Source organism: Carcharodon carcharias, chromosome 14 (assembly GCF_017639515.1).
Source record: "Carcharodon carcharias isolate sCarCar2 chromosome 14, sCarCar2.pri, whole genome shotgun sequence".
In the NCBI taxonomy this organism is placed as follows: Eukaryota; Metazoa; Chordata; class Chondrichthyes; order Lamniformes; family Lamnidae; genus Carcharodon; species Carcharodon carcharias.
Window position 1 is genome coordinate 31,544,815 of NC_054480.1, and position 19,675 is coordinate 31,564,489.

The following is a 19,675-nucleotide window of genomic DNA, read 5'->3' on the forward strand; positions in this document are numbered from 1 at the left end:
TCAAAACAAACAAATCAACTTTACCCCACTCTAACCTGTCAGTTTTGTCATATTCTCATTTCAGGGTTTTGCCTTTGGAATAATATAAGAAATATAAATTATTTAAAAACAAGTTTCTCACTTACTGGATTGTGCTGTAAATGACACACTGCAAACAGTGCTATGCCAAGTAATGGAGGAACAGCTCACGTTGCTTCATGTGATCGGCATGAACTAGCTAAGATGCTTTTAACATTGCACCCTGATAATTGAAATCAAGACCAAGACCAATTCCATGAAATGGTCAATAGTGTTTTAACTAATCAGTGTGACAACTGAGGTTTAAATTTCATATAATTAGGATTAACTTGACACTTACCTCATAAAGGAAGGAAGCCAATTAAAGCTCCAGGCGTATGAAAATTCTGCTGTTCTTTGATTAATAAACTTGGATTTAAACAGCAGCCTTCTGGAAGATTTTGTGGGGAAAATACATTAGTGCTCAAAAACAGACACACCTGGAGCACAGGGATCAATCCCTTTGTTTGAATGAATAGGCCCAAGGCACACCTAATACTGGGCCTCTGGCCTCAGTATCACTTAACTAGCCAGCTGCAGATACCATATGAGCATCCCTATACAGCTCAATGGAAAAAAGGCTTCAAAAATTGGGCTGTTGGAACACTGGGACTGAGAGTGGGGCAGCATGAAGGTGGTGGATTACCCTGATTATCTCAACCCTGGATTTAAAATAATCTTGAAATTATTCAGTGTTGCCACACTAGTAATTCACTTTTTTCCCCCTAATGCTCATGATTCACACGGGAGATTTAAGAATAAAGTTATGGCTAAACTATTCCCACATCATCCTCCTATAAAGACCTGACAAGAGTTTCCCTAAATGGATACCATCTGTACAATCTTCAAATTTCATTTTTTGCTCTACTGAGTCAACAATACCAAGAGCTAACAATTGCCTTACTTAATAATAATGCTGGAACTTATCCAGAATTTCCATGATTTTTGTACAAGGTAAAACTATCAACTGTATTTACAATTAGCTAATTTAAAGTAACAAATGTTATAAACTGATACTATATAGGGCAATATTTAATTTACAATATATGCAACTATAAAAGAGTCCATGTCCTCTCAACTCTTTCTGACAAGCTCTTGGAATGGCACACGCTCTTGCATTACACAAGTTTCTAACTTATAGAATTTAATGAATCTGAACATATACTGCATTACATTAGAACAGTGGAACATTGAAAGATTACTTTGTGTTATCTTCTGGTAATTAGTTTGAAATATAAACACTTGTCCTTAGCTGCCAACTCTGATTAGCATACAGATCAGGTACAATTGATTAGGAGGCTGTTTAATGAGTTAACACATTTCCTCGATTAGAGGAAATCATAAAACAATGTGAGAGGCTAATCACAAAACCACATACCTGTCTGAAGAACCTGCTGGTTACAATACAACCATTCACATTTTAGACATACAAGGGTCAGCAAAAACTACCTTTATCTTAATTAATTCTTGATCAAAGAATTTCTTGCTTATGAGATAGGGAAATAATCTCTGAGCTCTGAATTATTACAGTTTTTAATAAGGCAAGTGAAATTCACTTAGAACCAGACTAAAATATTGTTTTAAAGCTTATATATATCCTAACAAGATACATTTCAATTAATATTACATATGACCTGTTTCAATTTCCCATGTGAATTATATGTATGAAAGAATCTTTCAAAAATTAAAGCATATGTGAGTGAATCGTGAATATTGGCAATGCTGATTACACCAGGATACATCCATTTTTGTAATATGTATACTTTGAAGTTTGGTGGGGGATATTGAGATTTAAGGCTGCTTTCTTGTCAACATTGTTTGCAATTCATACATTGGTCAGCCGGTCTGTTCCAGTCGTGGATCTTAACGATGTTCACATTGAAGGGTTATTGATTGAGATATCAATATTGCAGATTTGAGATATAATTTGAAGTTGCTTATTAGTAAATTCCATAGTCAGAATTATATTTTTTGTTTGATGGGGGCCAATGGTAGGACGTGAAAAAAATTGTGACTTTGTATACCCTGTCTGGAGCAAGCAGCTCCAGCTCAAGGTCCACATGAACCAGATGCAAACAAAAGCTCGCTCTCCTCTATCCCAACAATGTGCCTTAAACCTGACCTCAGTAAAGCACTGCCTATTACATTGGTCTGGGTAGTTTAATTTCCCACACAGACCCATCACTTTCTGACTTCTCTGCCATCTCATTTAAAGATCTTTTTAGGTCTCAGATAGTAAGAGACATTTCTCCCATCAATTAGAGCTGAATTCAAGCTCAGGTCTCAGAGGCGAAAGGACAGTGTGTTAAGTATCTATCATAGGTTAACCAAAATTTTAAAATATATATATAAGCAATAAGTATATGTTTAAGGCTAAAGACCCCTGTTAACAATATTACCTGATAAATAGTTAATTCGTTTGCATGGAATTCCTCTTGCCACTGTCTCAACGTAGGTACAATCCACTTATTTTAAACCGGTTAACCCGTCCATTAAAATATTAGACAGAGGATGTCATATTAAGTATTCATCTATTAGTAATACTACAAATTATAACGTCTAGCCTTTAGTTTGAACAACAGTTCCACCTACAGGAAACCATAATAATATTACACCTTAATACAACCAATATAGTACAATGTTATGAGTACATTGTTTTAATTTATACTATAAATGCAAAGTATTTGATATTAAATTAAGTAACAATTAATGGCAGTACAAAATTCAAAAATACATTACAAGAACAGAAACAAATCTAACCTGTTCATTCCAGGTAAGTTTCCCCAAAAATAGCGAGCTCTGTGTGCAGCTGATACGTCTATTGCATCGATCATAACTGGGTTACACTGTAATACAGTAAAACAGGAAAAATATTATTGTTTGAGCAGCTACACGCAAGAACAGATGGTTTACAGGTACTGATTTTCCTTATTAAAATACTCTATATTAAAGCTCTTTTCTGGGATGGTCTGATGAGAAAAATTGGTTGGAGACTAATTATGCCACATTACATGTAGTATACTTAGATTTCCAAAAGGCATTCAATAAGATGCCACTCAAAATGTTAATATGCAAGATAAGGGCTCATGGAGTCCTTACCTTGTAATATGTTAGCATGGATGGAGCATTGGTTAACGGGCAGGAAGCAGAGAGTAGAGATAAATGGAGCCTTTTGAAGCTGGTAGGCTGTAACTAATGGAATGCTGCAAGAATCAGTGCTGGGACATCAGCTATTTACAATCTATATTCATATATATTATTAATATCTCTATATAATAATCTATATTAATGACTTAGGCAAAGAAATGAAGAGTAGTCTATCCAAGTTTGCTGGCAATACAAAGCAAGATGGGAATATAAACTGCGAGGAGGACACAAAAAGGCTACAAGAAGATACAGACAGATTAGGTGAGTGGCAACAAGGTGGTGGATAGAGTATAATGTTGGGAAATGTGAGGTTATTCACTTTGGTGATATTAGAAAAGCAGCATATTTTTTGAACGTGTGAAATTTTTAAATGTTGATGTACGGCGAGACTTGGTTCACTTGTACAGGGAACACAGAAAATTAAATAATAAGGAAGCAACTGGGAAAGTCATGGGGGAGGATCTTCCGGTTGGCAAGCAGGGGCGGGGCCTGCTAGTCGACACGTAAAATGACGTGGGATGACGTCGGGGTTTCCACCCAACGTCACCCCGCGTCATTTTCATTTTCAGGTCGGCGGGGGAGTAGCCGAATCAGCTGCACGCCTGCCGCCTGTCAACGGTCTATCGAGGACATTTAAAAAGTAATTGACATAATTAATGGACCTACCCGTCCAATCTTAAAGGTTGGCGGGCAGGCCGGGAGCCCTGGCGGGCTTAAGAAAAAGCATAAAACCTCATCCACGGGCGGGATGAGGTTTCATGAGTATTTTTAAATATTTAATAAAGGTTTCAGTAAAGTGATGGACATGTCCCAACTCATGTGACAGTGTCACATGAGGGGACGCTTCAGGGAAATTTTGCTATTGTTTCTTTAAAATTTTTAAATTTGGAGCCAATCTCCCTGAGGCACCACTTAGTCTCAGGGAGATCAGTGCACTCTTTCACCTTAATTGGCCCACCCACGTAAAATGGCAGCATTCCCCCAATCAGGGGCGCTGATCGGAGGCAGGCCTGCCTGTACCTGCTCCTGCACTTCACCCCTGATGGGGGGGGGGGAAATTTTTCCCATGGTATGTTGTCCTTTATTGCAAGGGGGTTGGAGTACAAGAATAAAGAAGTTGTGCTACAATGCGCACAGTATTCCTGATGTGGTCTCACAATATCTAAGGAAGGATATACTTGCCTTGGTGGTGTAACAGTAAAGATTCACTAGATTGGTTCCTGGGATGAGTATTGTGCTATAATGAGAGGCTGAGTAATTTGGACCTCTACACTCTGGAGTTTAAAAGAATGAGAGGTGATCTCATCAAAACAAGCAAGAATTTGAGGAGACTGACAGAGTAGACATAAAGGTTATTTCCCATGGCTGGGGAGTCTAGAACATAGGGGCACAGTCTCAGGATAAGGGGTCAATCATTTGGGACAAAGATAGGGAGATATTTCTTCATTCAGAGTTGTGAAACTTCTACCTCAGAAGCTTGTGGATGTTCCATTTTTGAGCATATTCAAGGCTGAGATAGATAGATTTCTGCTCTCTCTCTCGGAATCAGGGGATATGGAAAGCAGGCATGTAAGTGGAGTGAGGCCGAAAATCAGCCATCAACGCATTGGTGCAGACTCGAGGAGCCATATGATCTACTCCTGCTCCTGTTTCTTAAGTGAATACCACTCTGTGCATGATGTGCATTTTTGGGATGGAACGAGCAGGAAAATCACACCTAAAAGAGGCACTTGCATTTAACTTTTATTAATCAAATAGCACAGAAACAACATCATCGTGTTTTCCATATCATCCATCGTTAATGTTGGTCATAAAAACGATGAGTTTAATGCATCATATAAACTTGACATTAGCAGTAACAATGCTGCACATGAGGTGGAAAGGTCAGTAAAAAGGTAAGGAAGGAATATAGGGCAGAATTTAATGTAGGCACTGGGGGCCTCGCCCACCAGCTGCAGAGCCAGTGAGAGCGCTGTGTCACCTACTTTTCGGAAGGCCCACTGGGGCAATTAACTGGGCACCAGAGGGCCCTTCCCCAGGAAATCACACCACCCACCCCCCAAGAGCCACTAGCCAATCAGAAGCCAGAGGCTGGCAATGCACCCACCAGAAGCCAGGGATCACTGAGGGACCCAGGCCAGGTAAGTGACGGCAGGAGGGGTGGTCACAGGGAGGGTGTTGTGGAGGAGGGGAGTCAGCAACAAGGACAGGGGGTGGCTCTCAGCAGCATTCTCCCACTTCCTGCCCGATGCCAGGTCCTTCAATCAGGCACTGATTGCCTCACAATGAGCGACCTCAAGGAAGCCCGCAAGCAATCCCGACAGGGTTTGTTTTTCGAGTTTCCCACATGGCGATGACCCCGCCTGCCGATGGGTGAATATCAGCTGCGGCGGGATAGGGCCTAAGCGGGGCATTAATTGCTTACTTAAGGGCCTCGAATGGCAGCGAGGATGGAAGGCTGTCCACAAGCCTTCCCGCAACAGACTTAATCAGGGCAGAGGCAGGAAGATGGTGGGGTCCCCACCCACCACCCTCCTGCCTGATTAAATGTCCCCTGCCACCAAACTTGCCTTGGGGAAGGACATTAAATTCTGGTCATAATTTCTGCTGCAATTCTTAGTGTGGAAAATGAAAAAAACTAGCAACTATGTTATTTTAGGCAGCACGGCTGCACTGTGAGCAGTGGATTTATAAGGCTCTTTTCGTCAGGCCCACTGTCAGCTTCTGCCATTCCATTTCATACAGTATTGTTCTTCTCAGGCCTCCACTGTATTTGTGTTACTTAGGGGAAGAGAAAAAGGATGAAGAAGAAGGTTTGCAGAACATGAACAATGCTGCTAATAGCTATGATGATTATAGCCCACTTGAATTTTATTGCCTCAGGCTCTTTCAGGAGCCAGTAAGACCATTAGTAGCATCAGTCAGTCTTGTGCCTTGCTGCATAAAACAGGTGGCCAATGTTTTGTTTAATAGAGAAAATAATTCCATCACTTTTTCCTTGGGCAAGAATAAGCAATAGGTGAGAGCAGAGGGCTTTTTCCTAATGGCAGATTTCAACAAAGTACAGATGTCACTGATAGAACACATATCAATAGCATTACCCTATACATGAAGTACAAGAGTAGTTCTGATTTTCAGAAGCAAATTCCTGTTCCCATCAATACATTAATCAAAAAATTTCGTTTTTTTTAAAAATAAAGCTGGAAGAGTAATGTCTTTCTTAAATATAGCCATTTGTGCCTCCAGTCAATTTGCCTACTATAAACTACAGCACATAAATAGGTTTGTATGATCCCAAGCCAGGCATTCAATTTATAATTGAATGTGTCTGACCTTAAGCTTTTGCTGCCCAGTGTATCGTGATTGCAACATTAACACTGGATTTTGCTGTATATTCAAACAATGCAGCTTTCTCCTTTTACACACGTAGTGAAAACTGTAAGTGAGCACATAAATGCAAATCATAGCCATTTGTACCCATTTTCATTTTACTTTGCCCATGGACACAGCAAGAGCCAATTCAGTGAATGGTGATTTTGTATATATTCTTCATTAATAAGAGCCATAAACAACATGTCATACTGCAATACTATAGTCAAAATTACATAATTTAAAAACAAGAACAGGTGGGAAACAAGATAGCTGGAAAGAGTTTAAATACTACCTCCAAGAAACGTGAAATGTCCCTTTTATCATTGACACCCATGGCAACAACATTTTCAAATAACCAGAAGAAAGGCCTGTCTTCCCACTCCTTTGGTTTGGTGTCATGAAGTAGTCGGTAGAATTCAAAGAAGAGTCTTCCTGTGCCCTCTGCAACAAAGCACAGCAAAGCCATGTTGATGAATAACATATTCATGAGACTGATTTCACCAGCCTACAGCTCTTCATTAGCACCGAATCAATGGGCACAAGATGCTTATACCAATTTGGATCTGAGTAGAGGTCCTAACAAAACAATTCAAGGGCTGGACTTTCCACTAACCTGGTTGCATGCTTTCTTCATTTCAGGAGGGCTGTTCTAAATGAGCGAAGGAAGAGAAATTCAAAGCACTGTTCTGGTTCCTGATTGCTGTCCAGTAATCTCTGCCAGTAGTATGTATACGTGGATGCAGAGTGGACAGCATCAGGCTCAGCTTCGCTCCACAAATGATGTGCCTGCTGACACTCCTGTCAAGCTCACACATGAAAGATGGCTACATGTAACTGGAGGACACCATGCAATCTTGTCCCAGATTTCAGTAGGTCAGGGGGCAGTGAGAGAGGAAGAGACAAAAAATATGATTTTTTTAGTGTAGCTTTTGGAACCAAAATACCAATTATTGGACAACCTAACTTCCACCTAGCTTGAAGTGATAAGCACTCATAAGTCATGGTACTTTTATTCAAATGACTTGACTGTTGAAAATCAATTGACAAAGCTTTGGTAAATTTGCTGAAACTATTTTCTGCCATTTGTCTGCAAGTTGATAAATTTTTAAGCAATGATTTTGCAAACAAACATCTGTAGGCAAATTACAGGAAACTGCATTTTAGTAAAAGCTTTGTGAATCAGAGACTTTGACCTTGCCATATTGGATTAAATATTTGGCAATTATTGACAGGCACAAGAATATATCTTAATGAATCTGTGAGACATTGAAATGTTAGGTTGTAAGGTTATTAATATATTGACAAATAAAACAGGGATCTCATTACAAAATAAAATATTAAAGTTCATCAATCCTAACCATTAAATATTCATGATGAGGAAATTTATGCCACTTTTATTCTAGTATCTAAATTTTACCAAATTAACTGATCTGCACCAATAAAACTACTTTGGATAGCTCTGTAACTCTGAAAACTGTAGAGTAGAAATTACCATTCGATATGGAATCATACAATCTCTTATCATATTTATATTAAATTCTTCCTTTTACTTTCAGATAAATGTGTTTATGCTTCAGAAATAGAAAATTTTGATACACTTGCATTGCATTCATATAATAACATCATTTATAGTAATTTATATATTTATGTTAGGATTTGTGTTAAATAGCTTGTGGTGAAAAAAAAAACTTTGAACCAACCACAGTGCACAACATGGTTGAGTCAACAAGCTGCTATGACAATATAAATCTATGACAATGTTATTCATTTCAATGAGTTTAGTGTACAGATGCTTTACCATTAGAGCAGCAAAAGCAAAAAACCTGTAGTTAAAAAGTGCCTATTGTAAAAATCCTTGGGGAATTTTTTTGCTCAGTTGAAAAGTTTTAGCAGAAAACTTGTTTATTTCCACACTGATCACTTAAAAGGCTGGGAAAATTCAATTGCAATCAAAATAATTGAATTAAATTTTGCTGTACATTTCCAATACATTCCCGAGGCTGTTTGTACATTTCTGCTAAGTGGTTACAATTACTTTCAGTGTATCATTAATAAAATATTGCTAAATATTTTGGTAATTATAAATAGATATAATTTTTAAAAAACAAAACAGAAAGGCTTCCAACAATAGAATGAATGCACCTGCTCACACAATTAATGACCCTTTCTTTTAATTTCTTGCTCCCCTTCTATTTTCCATGTTCTGGATCATCAGGATAAATCATCCAAATTGCACACTTCCTGAGATGCATTTCCAACAGGCAATATACTTGTGCCAGAGGTGGGCAATTGGAAATTATACCTTACTTTCTTCAGATTTTTACATTACCCTTTTCCTTTGGTTAATCTCATGACTTTTTTTCTCCAGTTTTTACCTCCAACAGTTAACTTTCGAGTCATATAATCTCCTGATTATTTTTTTCATTCTGCTGTTAATTGTCTTACTGTTAATGTAGACATATTTTTCTTTCAGCTAATGGTTAGTTGCTGCTCACAGGTTGCCTGGCATTTGAAGCAATGTTGTGATGTTTAGCTGCTAACCAGGCTTGCCCTTTTCACTGTTCAGGTATTGCTCATGGGGAAGTTGTTGAAAAGGATATATATATCCTGATAATAGTTATAAGTCAATTACTGAGGGATGTTGTTCTATATTGACAGTCGCTATCCTTGGAAGCCAGAATATTGGAAGGTCAAAAAAACCAGAAGGAAATGACTAGCTTTCTTTCTCTCGATGGAAACTCTTGCAACCTGACAACTGGGACAGTCTTTAGTCACCTAATTAAAGAAACAACGTTCCTTTTGAAAGATAAAAAATAAGTTCTTTGTGATCACATGGCTGCAGTACGAAAAGTAAAAAGTCACAGGAAAATAGACCAGTATTTTGTTCTTTTTATTCTATGGCTGGGGAAGCGGTTATAGCTCAATGTCGAGCTTACCAATCCATTCAACGGCTTCAACTGATGTAGTGTGAATGGTTGTGATGCTAGCAGGAATGGATCTCTCAGGGCAGAAGTTCAGGGTATGGGCAATGGTCTGACGTAAATGGTCACAGTCACTACTTGAGCTGTTCCTCATGATTTGGAGCAAGTGGCCAAGCAGTTGAGAGTTGTACAGACTTTCTGTGGAAGGTTGAAACCTGGGACTTCACCACTTGGGTCAGTTACCAAGTGGCATTTGGTGATATTTTCAGTCAACTAGGAGGTACGCGATTGAGAGGTGGGGCTGTCGTCAGTTTGTAGGGCATGGAGTGTGTTTTAGTAGGAACTATGGGATTTTAGACGGAGTTTACTGGGGCCCTGTATCAATGGGAGTTCTTCATTAGCTGCCAGACAGTGGTGTTCCTAGTGGTATTGTGCTGGAAACATGTGTTTTGTGACCAACTAAGAACTGAGATTTGATTAAAAATGAAATCATCAGTTCAGTTCCGAATATGAGGAAGACCATACCAATGGAAGAACAATGAATTATGTGTTCTACAATACAAAATCACTTGAAAACCTTCATGGTTTGTATTACACTCTCCAGGCCACATTGGTTCCCATATTGGGTCCCAATGAAATGCTGGTAGGGATGTTTGGAAACTGGACGCATATGTCACACATTCTGGGTAAGCATGAAGGCTGAATATCTACTGAGGTCACTGACTTATTAAACAAATGACTGATGTTGGATTCTATTGAGCTAACAGATTTTCTGATTATGGATATGTTGAACCTACCCATTTTACCATATATATATATATATGTATATATATATATATATATATATATACCAGTACTGTGGTAATGGACAGTTATGTCACAGACAGCTGGATAAGAATTGGAGGGGTGTGGCTCATTCAAAGACAATGATGTAGTCTCAGATGAGCTCCACTCAAGTGTCGCCTACATAATGTGCTCAAGTCCTGTACCTGCGCATGAACCCACAACATCCTGTTGAAGAGCCAAGCTGGCATTTAGGCACTGGATGTGATTCTAAAAGTACTGAAATTACTTTCCAAACTTGCCCGCAATGCAGCTTGTTTCAGACAGAGAACTGGAATATTTTACAATCTTAAGTATCTGGTCTAGGCCAGTGCTCTGTTTCATTCCTGTTAGCATATTTCACACATTTATCAACTTGATTCATTGGCAGTGCTCTTGCCTGATTAAGAAAGGTTGTGGGCTCAATCATGTGAATTATGGTAATTAGTAAACTGAGCATTGGACTTTATACTGACATTCATTTTTGCATCTCATAACTCAATAAATACGGTCACTGTTAATATTGAAGGAAACTATGAATATGAAAGGTCATTTCGTTACAGGAAGAATTCTGAACGAACACTTTCCAACCTGGAATCATTACGAATTCCCAATATTTTCAGGTGTTTCAGAGATGTCCAATTCAAGATCATTAACATTAATATTGTATTATTCAATATTTAAAATTATAACTCCAGCTGCATATACAATGTAGTGAAGAATCTTTGGTGAATGATCTTTTGATATATGAAATTAATTAATTGAGAATAGTATGACGCACATTACGCTGGAACATGAATAGGGGCAGTGTTGACAGTGTGACACAGGATCGTTTTTCTGTGTACCAAATTGTTTATTATATCCACACTACCAAGAAGCAGGCAAGTGCTACCTACAGAACAAACAGAAAGCTACTGGGAGAATCATCACTGGGATGTTCTCATACAGCTTCTTCAAGCAGCATTGCTTAATGCCTGGTGTTGACAGGCATTTTTGACTGTAAAGAGATAGAAAAAGAGGAAAGGAAATTAGAAAATAGCTTGGAAAAAGAAATTGTGAATCAGTACTTACCTGACTGATCCAGAATCTCCAAAACAGGCAGTAAAGTCTTGGGATATACTGAAACAGTACTGATTGCTGAAAACCTTGGAAGAAGTGCAGGCTCTCAGTACCATCTCTCTGGTGATACAGTATGGTGTAGTTGAGGAAGTTAAGTCTTCCAACACATACGAGTGAGAAAGAAAGGGAGACATCAGAAAATGGAGATAAACAGACACAAAGAAAGGGAGCCATCTAGAAAAAGAGATAAAGGGAGAGAATAATAAAGGCAAGGATGAGTGGAGAAAGATCAAATATTATTTGATGCAGAGATTTTTTTAAGCAGAAGATTGGAGGATTCCAGGCCAAAGAGAGACGCAAAACAGCAGGTGAACACATAATAGAGAAAATTGAATAAGATAAATCAGAATTCAAAAGAACTAAGATTCAGATAATAAATAAAGGAGAGAGCAAGGAATCATCAGCAGCTACAAACATTCTATAACAAATATAATATACAACCTTATTGTATACTACTTTGAATTAACTTTTATATGATCTTTTTTACAAGGGAGATTACTCTTATAGGGTAGAGGGTAAATAAAAAAGTACTCTTTATACTCTGTGAAATGATGTCAATTTTGGATGACACCTTCACATACTTAATATTCACAATCCTAGTCAGCACAGAAATGCCCTCCTACCAATGGAAGGAAAACTGATGCTGTAAAGAAAGTCATGGATGTGCTACATACATAAATTTCATGCAAGAAGCAGAGAAACAAACAATGATGTGGAACCCACTGAAAATACATTTAAATGGGGGCAGAACACACCTCCATTCACCACAGACAAGGGCATTTGAAAAATTCTTGTTTGATGGCAAAAGCTTTAGACTATTGTCTTAATCCTTGGCCATTAAAACTCAAATTCTTGCTCTCCCTTCTGTACCATTATAGAACTACATTATTCAAAATGATTGAATGAACAAGCTTTCCACAGTTGCATATATCTTTAAAAGGTGTGTGAGGTGTAGTATACTGGGAGTTCTTTTAGCAGTCTCCCACAGAGATCATAAGAAAAGCAGTTCTCATTATCAGCAACTGTTACGCTGCATGACAGTTAAGATGAACAAAGGAACTATCAAAAATAGCAGTCGAATGTCAAGCAATCCAAACCCTATTTTCAGTGACAGTTGGTGCATTGCCCTTTATTACCCATGGATGTCCTTCCACACTTTAAACATTCAATAGGTGCCATTTTTGAAATGAACCACCAGCATGTAGTGATGGAAAAGAGACTGTGCATCAGCATTTTCATTACACTTTAAATGGGGAAACCTATAGATAAACTGTCCAAAGGTTGTAAAGAAGTATTTGGTATGATACAAAATCAATACATGCCCCAAAAAGACAAAGGGCTGGATTTTCGCCACCGAGGCAGGTAGTCAGCAGACCTACCTTGGCTTAAAGCGCATGGTCACATGCAGATTTCACTCTGGTAGGATGGATGTGGGATAGAGTCAGGCTGCTGACTTCAGAAGCAGATCCTAGATGGCCATAGGGACGGGCAGCTGCTGAGGTAGATAGTTAGAAAGCCCGCCTCAGTTCTCTGCACTGCAACCCAGTTTTAGTAAAAGCAGTTAGGCCTTCTAACCCTCATTCCTCACACCATGTCACCCCTGCCCATGCCCCATCTCTTCTCATACCCTCCATGCCAACTCAAAGAAACTCATGCCCCCCCAACCACTTCCCACGGCCCCACATATTCTCCAAGCCAACTCAATGCCAACTCTTGCCCCCACCCAGCCACTCAAGGAGGTCACTATCATGGTAGATTGTATTGTGGATATGGATGTTTTCTATGGACTTCCAGAAGGTTCCACAGTAGCTTAATAACAAAATGAGAACACCTTGCGCCAAGGATCATTAATCAATTGAGAGGTAGCAGACAGAGAGCAGGGAGGACAGGTTTGTTCTCTGATTAACAGGATGTAACAAGTGGTGTCCCTGGAGCTCTGTACTGGGCCTCAGCTTTATATACATATAATATCTTGGATGAAGGAATAAAGAGTTGTATGTCCAAGTTTGCAGATAACGTTGTTAGGAGGCACAGTAAATTGCAACATCCTGCTCCGACCACACAATGGATACTGACAAACAAAGCAAGTGAGCAAAATTATAGCAGAATGGGATTCAGTATGGGGAGGTCATCCATTCTGGATTCAAGAAACACAAATCAGAATACTTTCTTAATGATGAAATACCAAGTGCAGTGATGAGCAAAGAGGTAAGTGTCCCTGTACACAAATCAAAAAAGGTCAAGCACTGGCACAAAAAAAGTCATCAAAAAGGCTAATGGAATGCTAGCCTTTATCTCAAAATGAAATTCAAAAGTGAGGAAGTGATGCTTCAGTTGTACCTTGCCTTGGTCAGACTCCCATCTGCATTTAGTTTTGGACACCAAACCTCAGAAAAGATGTACTGGCCTTTGAAAGATACCACACAGATTCTCTAAACTTAAAAGGTTAAATTATGAGGTAATGCAGATATTTAGCTTGTTTTCCCTTGAGTTTTGAAGGTCGAGAGGGTCATCCAATTGAAGTGTTTAAAATGATAGGAATTCAATAAGGTACATACAGGAAAATGGATTCGTCTGGTGGGGAAGCCAAAATAATGGGACCATAATCTTAAAAAATTAGGGGTAGGTCATTCAGGCAACATTTTTTTTTACATAAAAAATGGTGGAAATCTGGAACTCGCTTTCCCAAAAGACTGTGGATGTTGAATTAATTGAAATTTTTAAGACTAAAATCAATAGATTTTTGTTCGTTATCGGGATGTGGAACAAAGGCAATAAATAAATTTGAGGTGCAGATCAGCCATATACTAATTCAAAGACGAAACAATCTGAGGCACTGAATGGCCTACTCCTGTTCTCAAGTAATACCCAAATTTAACCAGTTTAACATGAACAGGTTATCACCTTCAAGATCAATGCCCATTTCTTCCATTACCCCCTGTTTGAATCCGACCAGTCCAGTTGCCACTCTCCTCAAAGCACCAAAATGCTCTAACAAAAGTCATAGTCAACATCATCTGTCACAATGACAGTGTCACTTTATTCCTACTTGACCTCTCCACAGTTGGTCAAACTATCATTTTCAACACCCATTCTTTGTAATTCCGCTCCCTTGCATCTTTCCAGTTGTCTCTGGCAATGGCTTCTCACCCCAACATTGCACCATCAACTCCACAATCCTCCAAGGAACTAACCTTAGTCTGCTCCTCTTCATTTACATGCTGTTTATCATTAACATAACCCAGAGACATGGGGTCAACATCTATATGTACATTGATGCAACCAAGCTCTTCCCATCCACAATTTCTCGCAACTCCTTGTTCAAAACTCTGGCACATATATCCTGGGCGGTATTGTCCCAGATTTGCTCTAAGTGTGGTAGTAGGCAGAAAAAAGGACATTTTACCCACTGGCCGCAATGGCTGGTTTTTGTGCGGTAACGTTCCAATCCCTCCTCACTAATCATGCATTCCCGTTTCATTGGCGGGCGGCCTCCAATTCACCTGCCACGCCATCACCTCTCTACTTCCTCATGCCAGGCACCATATTTAAAGTGCAGCTATGCATACACCTCTCGGTGCTTCCAGTCCCGGACTGTTGCATGGACGACATAGCCCCAAAAGGCAAGAAGACTGCAGCCCCCGATTCAGTGTCGCATCCTTGGGACGCCTTCTGGACACTGTTGATGCCCACCACAATGTCCTCTACCCTCACTCTGCCGTAGGAGACCCATCAGTGTCACAACTCCGGTTTGGGAGACAGCGATGGTCAGTGTCAACGTTGCACAGAAGAGGTTCGCCATCCAGTGCAGAAAGAGGATGAATGATCTCATCCGTGTCACCAGGGTAAGGCAACCATCTCATCACTTTAAACTCATACGCTCTCTAGCCCATCACACTTTCACTGGCATCTCATTCACTGCCAGCTCAAGGTACGTCACCACTTACTCTATCTCTCACACACCCTCACATCCCCATCTGGAATCACCTCCTCAGCGTGCACCCTCTTGAGGCCACTTTCACAGATCAACATTGTCCCAACACACACCCTGGGATACCCACCTTCCCCAGTAATGCCCTAGCCCTGTAGCCGCTTCCTTCGCCTGAAGCTACTTCTGCCCCTTCCCCAAGCAAGTCCTAGCCCTGCAGCCGTTGAAAAGCAGCCCCCGTTTTACGGCTGGTCTCTTAAGTACAGATCTGCCTGTGAGCCCTCCTATAAGTGATGTGCTGCTGTCTGTGAAGTCTGCCGCTGATGACTGCAAATGCTGCCCGAAGCAAGGTAGGCAAACAAAGTCCCGAGCAAAGTGCAGCTTGCCAGGTGCACATCGCTTATGTTCTGTTCAGAAACATGTCAGTGTGATTCAGCGTGGAGGGATGATTCCGGCGAGCTGGGCTTCTAATGATATGCAGATGTATTGCAATGAAGTTCCCAACGTGCAGCGGTGGGAAATACAGCCCACCATTGACCGGCAAAGCGGATGATTGTAAACTGGTTTCATGACATTGTGAAACCGATTTTTGGCTTTCCTGCCAATATTGTCCAATCATACCGAGCCCGATGCCAGCAGGCACGGGAAGTTCCACCCATTGCCTCACACTAAGTCACATTCACTAATAATTCTAGCCTTGCTGGTATACAGTGGCTCTCCATCTCTCAATACCTTGCATTTGAAATCCTCATCTTTACGGGCAGAATATTTCACTCGTCAGGCAGGCAGGCCTGACCCAAACAAGTGTAAAATTACACGCAATGACGTCGGGCGAGTGTCCCGACGTCATGACGCACTCGCAATATTTTGATTGGCAGCTCATCCGCTGACAATTAAGCGGCCTATTAAGGCCATAACGAAGAGAAATTTTTCGCTGCCCGGCCAACCTTATGGTTCGCGGGCAGGCGTATTGGCCAGGCGGCCATTGGATTTTTTGTGAAACCTCATCCATGGACTGGGTCACATGAGCGGTGACATGATTTTAACATTTTTAAATTCTTTATTTTTACTTTTAAAAATCTTCAGCTCCCTGAGGCAGCTCTGTGCGCACACTAGCACAAATGGACGAACTTCCGTGCTCATCAACCCCCAAACCCACGCCGCACTGCAGCGTGTGAATCACGCTGGCAGGCCGGGTCGGGACTCGATCGTGGACGGCAGTCTGTTTCCTGGCCACTCCCGCTAAGCCCGCCCAACGACCAGAAAATCCTGGCCTATCTTTCAATCTCTCCATTACCTTCTTCTAACCCTATCTCTGCAATTACCTTCAGCCTTATATTTCCCACCTCTCAATCTGTTGACTCTCACCTTTCATGTATTTTCTCTTCTCTTTGATACATTATATTGAAAGCAGAAGCTTCAGCTGCCTGCAACATCCTCTCTAGAATGTCCCCTTTAATTCCTTCTACCTCTCTACCCTTTTCTCATCCTTTAAAACTTCTCCTCAGAATCCACCCTTTTGAGAAAGCTTTTGAATACCCTCCTCACCTCACCTTTTTAGGCTTTAAACATCCTTTTAATATTTGCTCATTTGTAAATGTCTTGGGACATTTTCTTTAAAATGTGAAATATGCTATAAAAATGTACATCACTTCACTCATTCTTAAAATTCGGTGTGAACACCTTATTCATATAGAATGTTCAGAGAGTTTAAATCCCTGCCCTAATTTTGAAGCCCATTAAATTTCAATTTTTTAAAAACTAGAATTAAATTACGTTACTTTTTGTAATGAATTATGCATCACAGCACAGCTGAGCACCTGTTGGTGGCACTGGTGACCTATTTAGTTAATTCTCACAGTAGTGTCACCATCAGGACATTAATGGTGCAGCAATTTCATCATAGTCCATAATACCATACATGAAAACCATATACTGGAAAACTTTTAGATGTTATTCACATGACTGAAATAACCATTGTGTAGTATAGAGCCTTACCTGATATTTGAAATCCATTAGCTGAACTGATAACTGCATCCACTGGCTCCATCTTTATGAAGTAGTGCCCTTTACCACTACCAGTTCTGTCGAAGGTTCAGCATTGAAATGTTAATGTCTTTTTTTTAGATGCTGATTGGCCAGCTGCATTTATCCAGTATATCTTTTTTTACCCAATTTCCAAGATTCACAGTTTTACATTTTGTCTTTGCATTATTACTACGGGCAGTATTCCTCTGAACTTATGATTTCCTGTCACTTCTAAACTTCACATCCTGCACATTCAACCAGCTTCTTACATCTCCTCCTAATATCACAGCTTAACTTGTAACAAGCTTTCAGATTTCCAATTTATATACCATTTACTGCTTTCTATCTCTGAATTTTTTTTTCAGTTATCTCCTTTCAAGGTTAGAAGATCCATATTTCAATCTTCTCAAAATCGGTCTCATAGCTCTTCTCTAATCCTTCTTCCTTGACAGAGTACTCAAAGAATGAACTGAGCAGAGCATTGCACAGTTTAAGTATAACCAACTTCAATGTGTCCTTTACTGTTTCATTTATATAGTTCAACGTTCCATTTGCTTTGCTAAAATTATTAGATATCTTAAACGTTGGGTCGGATTTTGGTTGCCAATGTGGGTAGCTTGAGTCAGGAAATGTACTGACTCACCAGGCCCACCTCAATAAATAGTACCCCGAAATGCGAGATTTTCCCTCGGGGTGTGTGTGTGTGTTTGTGTGTGTGTGTATGTGCGCATGAGAGAGTCAGGCCCGCTGATCCCAAGCTTTATCTCAGTTGTTTTAGAAATTGTTAGACCTTCTAGCTCTCACACCTCCTCATCCCCTCCATTACCCACATACTTTACATGCCAACTCATGTCTCCAACCACTCCCATGGCCCCTCATACCCTCCATGCCACCTCCATAGCCACTCATCTGATATCCAACATGGGCAAACCTCAGGAGCCATGTGGAGATGAAAAATACATTTCTAACAGTCGAGCACAGCTCTCACACTGACACAATATATAGCGAAAAAATCCCATTCATCAAACACATTCAAAGCTCTTAAACCTCAAGTGATTAATCTCTTATAAGATTAAACATCTACTTCCCTAACTATATCAAAGACAGCTAATCCTTTAATAGCCTCTTTAAGCTATCAAACTCAGAATCTCCTGCTGAGAACTGTAACTTTAAAAACTCAGCCAAGGGTTCATAATGACATAATGATAGCCCTTGGAGGAATTTCAACAAAGAGCTCTATTGAAACTGAACAGATGCTACTTTTTTTTTTGTAAACTACGCCTATCAATCAAAACAGTCCAGCAGAAGTTTTTTTTAACTCTCACTGACAGCTACAGCATTTTTTGTAAGTTTAAAGCGAGGGGATATTAAAAAAAACTTTTGATCATGACAGTTATACAGACTTTATCTGTTCCTTCAAGAGCATTTACATTTACTCAGTCAATTTGTGTCTCCTACACTGTGGGTTAAGGCCCTTGCAACAGCCAAAATGAGGTAAAAGCAAAATACTGCAGATGCTGGAAATCTGAAATAAAAACTGAAAATGCTGGTAAATCTCAGCAGGTCTGACAGCACCTATGGAGCGAGAAACAGAGTTAATGTTTCGAGTCTATATGACTGAATCGTACGGACTCGAAACATTAACTCTGTTTCTCTCTCCACAGATGCTGTCAGACCTGCTGAGTTTTACCAGCATTTTCTGTTTTTAAGACAACATTAGGTCTGTTTCAGCTCTCTACTAATTTTAAATGGACCACCAGATTTGTGATTCACGCCCATGCAAATCACACCCTTCCGCCTTTCTCCTACCAGCAAAATGGTTTTGGCCATAAACGGGATGGACTTCCAAATCTGAGTCCTGCCCACCATTTTTAAAGATCCAACTTCCCAAAATTCCCAACTCCATGAAAATCCAGCCCGTTGAATCTAATACTACTTCTAGATCAATGTTCCTGTAAAACTGTGCACATGGGTGGCTATGCAACAGCCTAGAGCGTACCAGGCAGGCTTTATACTGTGTTAAATACAACACGTGCATAGCCACACAAAATTAAAGGTACCATGCAATGAAAAAATTGGCTGTGCACATTAACAAACTTTTAATGGGAACATTGTTCTAGATCACTTTCAGCTTTACCCTTCACTATTTTAATACCATTTATGGTGTACTGTAGGGAGTAATTTTAAGAACATATGTTCCCAGCAAGCAAAACTCCATGGTAGGACAATGCATTTGTAAATTTTCCCCATGTTGTCTATGCTCTTTCTTTCTATGTGTACA

General features: G+C 39.9%; 1 protein-coding gene across 10 annotated transcripts in view; it reads right to left on the minus strand.

Moving 5' to 3' along the window:
• The window catches only part of LOC121287207 (DNA (cytosine-5)-methyltransferase 3B-like), a 335,867-nt gene that overhangs the window by 64,175 nt on the left and 252,017 nt on the right, over positions 1-19,675 (minus strand). For all 10 annotated transcript variants that reach the window (XR_005945160.1, XM_041204873.1, XM_041204868.1 and 7 more), the window contains 2 exons: positions 6,869-7,017; positions 2,818-2,903 (listed from right to left, as the gene is read on the minus strand). Coding sequence is in view for 9 of the 10 variants with exons in the window: in XM_041204873.1 (XP_041060807.1) it covers positions 2,818-2,903; positions 6,869-7,017 (235 nt within the window). In the remaining variant the exon portion in view is untranslated. The remainder of the gene's footprint in view (positions 1-2,817; positions 2,904-6,868; positions 7,018-19,675) is intronic.